Source organism: Palaemon carinicauda, chromosome 16 (genome assembly GCF_036898095.1).
Source record: "Palaemon carinicauda isolate YSFRI2023 chromosome 16, ASM3689809v2, whole genome shotgun sequence".
In the NCBI taxonomy this organism is placed as follows: domain Eukaryota; kingdom Metazoa; phylum Arthropoda; class Malacostraca; order Decapoda; family Palaemonidae; genus Palaemon; species Palaemon carinicauda.
In genome coordinates, this window is record NC_090740.1 from 116,602,426 (window position 1) to 116,609,925 (window position 7,500).

At 29.1% G+C, this 7,500-nt stretch overlaps 1 protein-coding gene across 2 annotated transcripts in view; it reads left to right on the forward strand.

Moving 5' to 3' along the window:
• The first annotated feature begins 3,190 nt into the window (after positions 1-3,190).
• The window catches only part of LOC137655820 (CRISP/Allergen/PR-1-like), a 13,064-nt gene continuing 8,754 nt past the window's right edge, over positions 3,191-7,500 (forward strand). For both annotated transcript variants that reach the window (XR_011046868.1, XM_068389994.1), the window contains exons 1-3: positions 3,191-3,336; positions 4,860-4,921; positions 7,200-7,500. The exon at positions 7,200-7,500 is cut by the window's right edge and continues 90 nt beyond it. Coding sequence is in view for 1 of the 2 variants with exons in the window: in XM_068389994.1 (XP_068246095.1) it covers positions 3,273-3,336; positions 4,860-4,921; positions 7,200-7,500 (427 nt within the window). In the remaining variant the exon portion in view is untranslated. The remainder of the gene's footprint in view (positions 3,337-4,859; positions 4,922-7,199) is intronic.

Genomic DNA, 7,500 nt, shown 5'->3' on the forward strand with positions numbered 1-7,500 from the left:
TCAGATTTTTTTAGATAATAGATCTGAGAATATCGAAGATATACTCCAAATCTTCACATAAAATATAAAATACAAAGAGAAAAACATTCTTATAATTAGCAATTGCAAAAAAAAAAAAAAAAAAAAAAAAAGCATTACTTGATGAAAAGATATACCCTTCACTATTTTACATGGCGTTCGGTTATGCTTGTCTCATATGGCTACACTACACCTGATTCTTATGGAAGTTAGTATATCATCTGTTTATTCTCTCAGAGGATACTTCTACACCTGTCTTACCTACTTTTATTACTAAGCCTTTCATTAACATATCTATGACAATTTTACTATCATATTAATCTTCCTGTCCAATTGTACATCATCGTCTACTTTGCCTTGCCATTTATACTGCTACTACTAATACTACTACGACTACTATAACTGCAACAACAACTACCACTACTACTACTAATACTACTACTAATACTACAACAACAACTACTACTACTACTACTACTACAATTGCAACAACAACAACAACTACTACTACTAATACTACAACTGCTGATACTACTACTACTACTACTACTAATATTATTACTACTACTACTTCTACTACTACTACTACTACTACTACTACTAATAATAATAATAATAATATGAATAATGATAATGATACTTATTACTATCATTATTATTATTATCAATTTTATCATTATTATTATTATTATTATTATTATTATTATTATTATTATTATTATTGTTAATAATAATAATAATAATAATAATAATATTATTATTATTATTATTATTATTATTATTATTATCCATACCTCTTTCCAAATACATTCTCAAACATTACTCTCCACTCTCACTTATACTAGTAACACCATAACTATCAACTACGCAGTTTCTCCTCTTTCTTTACAAATCTTTGACACAACATTTAATGAAACAACTCAAAAATTATATTTTCAAAACTTCAAACGTTGAAATGTAAACAAAACATGTCTGGTGGCATACACAATACGTGATAATGCATTAGTAATTTAATTCTTTAACTAAGAACGTGCTTCACAGGGGAGAAATCAGTTATAAAGAACAGATTCTTATCTTTGTTAATTTTAACGTGTTTAAAAAAAGAACAATCATTCCAAGCCGAGGGATTTTTCATTCTTTATCAAAACAAAGGAACATCTTGTTTTCAGTAAAGTGACGTGACTTATTATTATTATTATTATTATTATTATTATTATTATTATTATTATTATTATCATCATCATCGTTATTATTATTATTATTATTATTATTATTATTATTATTGGAAAAGCTGGAAAAGCAGGATGCTATAAGCCCGAGAGCTCCAACAGGGAAAATAGTCCAGAGAGGAAAGTCACTTCACTTCACTTCCACTCCCAGGTAGGCTTTCAGCCTGTCAGTGGAATCAGTTGTCTTCTCCACTCAATTCTGTTTTCAAAAATTCCCTCTCTTCTCAGCTGTTCAATTGTTGGCATGTTGTTCTTTGTCAAAATCTCTTCAATTCCATCCCTCCAGCGTTTACGTGGTCTACCTCTTGATCTCCTCCCACCAGGCGTCCAGTCCCATCTCGTCCTTGCAATTCTATTTCCATCCATTCTCATTAAATGTCCCAACCATCTCAGCTGTCCCTTCTCAATCTTGTTCAACATAGGAGATACCCCAGCCATCCTTCTAAAATCTACATTTCTTATTCTATCTCTTCTTGTTTTGTGCATTATTGTTCTCAGGATTTTCATCTCTGAAGCTTGGACTCTGCTCCTGTCTTTGATGGTCATTGTCCAGCTCTCTGAACCATATGTCATGATTGGTGTTAGTAATCCTTCAAATATGGTTTTCTTTACTTCTATAGGTACTTATGCATCTCTCATAATTGGATAGAGTACTCCACAGCATTTATTATATTTCTTTATTCGTTCAGTAATTTCTTCTTTGTTCTTATAGCCGTTGTCTGTAAACATACACCCTAAATACTTGAATGCGTTGGTGTCCTTAATTACCGTATTTCTTATCATGATGTTCGTTGGAGCTTGTTGTTGTTTGCTAATTGTTAATATTTCTGTTTTATTAATGTTCATCTTTCTGTTTTATTAATGTTCATCTTCGTTTTATTAATGTTCATCTTTGTTTTATTAATGTTCATCTTTGTTTTATTAATGTTCATCTTGTTTTCCTAAGACGTTCCCAGTTTCGTCGCCTATTTTTACATCTGACAACTGATCCTTGAGTTTCTCGAGCGTTAAAGATTCAGTTAGCGGCTTGCTAGGCCTGTCCTAACCTATTGCTGAATATACTGTCAGCACCTCAGTCGTTTGGTCCACGGCTCCTTATTCAACATACTCAGAGCAGCCCTAAGAGAGTTTAATTCCTAGGGGTTCCCCCATCCGCCACCCGGGGGACGCGTCTGGTAGGAGTTTTCTCTCCCCCAGTCCAGAGAGGAAAATATATAAGAAAACTACAAGATAAGTAATTAACAATTAGAATAAAATATTTCAAGAAAACTAACATTAAAATAAATCTTATATATAAAGTATAAGAATTTGAAAAAAAACAAGAGTGTACCCTCAAGCAAGAGAACACCTAATTAGATCAACACAAATCTTGTTAGTTCCACCGCTGATGCATTGAGATTTATGTTAATTTGATTAATTTGATTAATTCATGTTAATATGACAATGTGAAATATATGAGTTTAATTTATTTCCTGAATAATAGCTCCTGAACTGTGGATAAGATAGTAATATATATGTATATATATATATATATATATATATATATATACATATACATATATGCATATATATATATATATATATATATATATATATATATATATATATATATATATATATATATATACATATATATGTGTATATATACACACACATATATATAAATAAATAAATATATATATATATATATATATATATAAATATATGTATATGTATATATATATATATATATATATATATATATATATATATATATATATATATATATATATATATATATATATATATATAAGCATACAGAAACAAGGAATAGAGTAAGGATACGGAGAGAGAGAGAGAGAGAGAGAGAGAGAGAGAGAGAGAGAGAGAGAGAGAGAGAGAGAGAGAGATTAAATGGATATTAGTTTCAGGTACAAATTATAAACATTGAGAGCCCTGCGCCGACCCTCGCCCTTTCTAAAGCAGTATTTAATCAGCTGTAGCCTGGAGTTGATCTGGGAGTCAGGCAGATGAACTCGGTCAGCTATGAAGTGCAAAACGGTTAGCTGCTCTTATGTGATGGTCCTCTGGACTCTATCACTTTTTTACGGTAAGATATTTATCTTAATATTGTTACTCTACTTATAATATTCTATTTGCCTTTTTTCCTTTCCTCACTGGGCTATTTTCCCTGTTGGAGCCTCTGGGCTTATAGCATCCTGCTTTTCCAACTAGGGTTGTAGCTTAGATAATAATAATAATAATAATAATAATAATAATAATAATAATAATAATAATAATAATAATATTAGTTATCTGGCATCCTGATATATTTACGGTAAGAAAAGAAAATCTATATATTTGTATTAATAATTGAATTTGAAGTGAAAATAATTTCTGACGAATTAAAGAATGCTGTAATTTCGAAACGGTCGTTACTTGCTATGGGAAACGATTGGAATCAAGTAAATATTTTTTTGATTAATTCATCAAAAACCAAAATAAGTTTAGGTAATACATGCTTTTATTTTCGATTTACTTAATAATATATGTCGTTTTAGCATATAAAAATAAGTCGGAATTCTAAATGATTATATACTGTAATGGGAATTACGATTAACATCTACTGTAATATAATATAATATAATATAATATAATATAATATAATATAATATAATATAATATAATATAATATAATATATAATATAATATGATATAATATAATCGAATCTGTAAATGACAAACGATAATGGTATGGATATATTATGATAAAAATTCTATTGTGTGATTATTTTGATAACTGAAAACACCAGAGAGAGAGAGAGAGAGAGAGAGAGAGAGAGAGAGAGAGAGAGAGAGAGAGAGAGAGAGAGAGATCATGGATTATAAAAACAGCATTTTTGTAGAATTTCAGGCGAACATATTAAAGGAATATAGCATTAACAATTAATCCGGAATACTTAAGGAAAGGATTTAGTTTTTGGAATGAAAGAGAATTATTTTTTAGATGAAACAGAAGAAAGGAAATGCTAGAATTTCATGATAATGAACTGAAGAGGAAGGTGATATGCATGGATATATATATATATATATATATATATATATATATATATATATATATACATATATATATATATATATATATATATATATATATATATATATATATATATATATATATATATATATATATATATATATACTCATATATATATATATATATATATATATATATATATATATATATATATATATATATATATATATATAAATATATATATATAATATATATATATATATATATATATATATATATATATATATATATATATATATATATATATATGTGTGTGTGTGTGTGTGTGTGTATGCATAGACATGCGTGAATGTGTACATATATGCCGGCCATATAAAAGTAAAATCTAATATTGCTTAATAAGAAGAAACCTGGGAATACTGACCAAAACTTTTATATCTAACTTAAGTCACATCTTCGTCAAATTTCAGTAGATATTAAAAGATCAAATTTTCCTTACATACTTGCCTAATTGACTAAATATGTATAATCACGAATGCGCAAATTAATTCCAAAGATGTTATTGTAATTTACAGAGTAATTAATATACTCAACAGGCAGTGCTAAGTGTACCTCTGGTTTGTGCGAGTTCAATGGAATTGGATACACAACTGGTGAGGTAAGTCTTCTGATTCTATCATTGTTTGAAGGGATTCTATCATTGTTTAAAGTGATTATATTGTTTGAGGGAATTTTATCATTATTTGAAGGGATTCTCTTATTTTGGAAGGGATTCTATCATTATTTGAGGGGATTCTATTATTTTTGAAGGGATTCTATCATTATTTGAGGGGATTCTATTATTTTTGAAGGGATTCTATCATTATTTGAAGGGATTCTCTTATTTTTGAAGGGATTCTATCATTATTTGAAGGGATTCTATTATTTTTGAAGGGATTCTATCATTATTTGAGGGGATTCTATTATTTTTGAAGGGATTCTATCATTATTTGAAGGGATTCTCTTATTTTTGAAGGGATTCTATCATTATTTGAAGGGATTCTATTATTTTTGAAGGGATTCTATCATTATTTGAGGGGATTCTATTATTTTTGAAGGGATTCTATCATTATTTGAAGGGATTCTCTTATTTTTGAAGGGATTCTATCATTATTTGAGGGGATTCTATTATTTTTGAAGGGATTCTATCATTATTTGAAGGGATTCTCTTATTTTTGAAGGGATTCTATCATTATTTGAAGGGATTTTATTATATTTGAAGGGATTCTATCATTATTTGAGGGGATTTTATTATATTTGAAGGGATTCTATCATTATTTGAGGGGATTCTATTATTTTTGAAGGGATTCTATCATTATTTGAAGGGATTCTCTTATTTTTGAAGGGATTCTATCATTATTTGAAGGGATTTTATTATATTTGAAGGGATTCTATCATTATTTGAGGGGATTTTATTATATTTGAAGGGATTCTATCATTATTTGAGGGGATTCTATTATTTTTGAAGGGATTCTATCATTATTTGAGGGGATTCTATTATTTTTGAAGGGATTCTATCATTATTTGAAGGGATTCTCTTATTTTTGAAGGGATTCTATCATTATTTGAAGGGATTTTATTATATTTGAAGGGATTCTATCATTATTTGAGGGGATTCTATTATTTTTGAAGGGATTCTATCATTATTTGAAGGGATTCTCTTATTTTTGAAGGGATTCTATCATTATTTGAAGGGATTTTATTATATTTGAAGGGATTCTATCATTATTTGAGGGGATTCTATTATTTTTGAAGGGATTCTATCATTATTTGAAGGGATTCTCTTATTTTTGAAGGGATTCTATCATTATTTGAAGGGATTTTATTATTTTTGAAGGGATTCTATCATTATTTGAAGGGATTCTCTTATTTTTGAAGGGATTCTATCATTATTTGAAGGGATTCTATCATTATTTGAAGGGATTCTCTTATTTTTGAAGGGATTCTATCATTATTTGAAGGGATTCTATCATTATTTGAAGGGATTCTCTTATTTTTGAAGGGATTCTATCATTATTTGAAGGGATTCTATTATTTTTTAAGGGATTCTATCATTATTTAAAGGGATTCTCTTATTTTTAAAGGGATTCTGTCATTATTTGAAGGGATTCTCTTATTTTTGAAGGGATTCTGTCATTATTTGAAGGGATTCTCTTATTTTTGAAAGGATTCTATCATTATTTGAAGGGATTTTATTATTTTTGAAGGGATTTTATCATTATTTGAAGGGATTCTCTTATTTTTGAAGAGATTCTATCATTATTTGAAGGGATTCTATTATTTTTGAAGGGATTCTATCATTATTTGAAGGGATTCTCTTATTTTTGAAGGGATTCTATCATTATTTGAAGGGATTCTATTATTTTTGAAGAGATTCTATCATTATTTGAAGGGATTCTCTTATTTTTGAAGGGACTATATCATTTTTGGAGTGAATCTTACTATACATATGAGTTTAGGTAGACATTGATTCAAAGTAAATAAAGTAGAATATTTGGTTCCATATCCGTAACATTTCATTGTAGTTCTAATTTATCTAAGGAAAAGGTTATTTTTAGCAATAATATAATTTTACTATTTAATTAACTTTCTACTGGGCTCCACAAGGCACTAGGGGAGTTGAAAGACCCAGGCCTACATGGCTGAGTACTATGAAATGTGAAGTAGGAGTTGATGAATGGAGAAAGTATTGAATTGAAAGCTCAAGATAGAGACGACTGGTGAGATCTAACCGATGCCCTTTGCGTCAATAGGCGTGGGAGGAGATGATGATGATGATGATGATGATGATGATGATTTGAATAATTAAAAAGACTCTTGACGTAACGATAATGGCATCATTATAGAATAAGTGGATATCGTGCATTTATTTCTAAATTATCGAACGTTATTTACAGGTTGTTGCATTGCTCGAAGAAACTTGCACCAGCATCGTCTGCATGGCGAAAGAGGGTGATGATCAGGTTTCTTACATCAGCACGAAGCCAATAGATTCTTGCCACTGCAAATTACTAGCTGAACGTGCCTCGGGCGACTTGCCAAAACTGAAGTACCAATTAACAGAAAGGGATTCGTTTAACCATAGCACATGGAAGAACGGTAAAGTCCAGCTGGACGATACGAGAGGCTATGGAAATAGCGAGTGTCTGTTCAATGGGCAATCGTATGGCGAACACGAAACTGTTGTCAGTTTTCCTG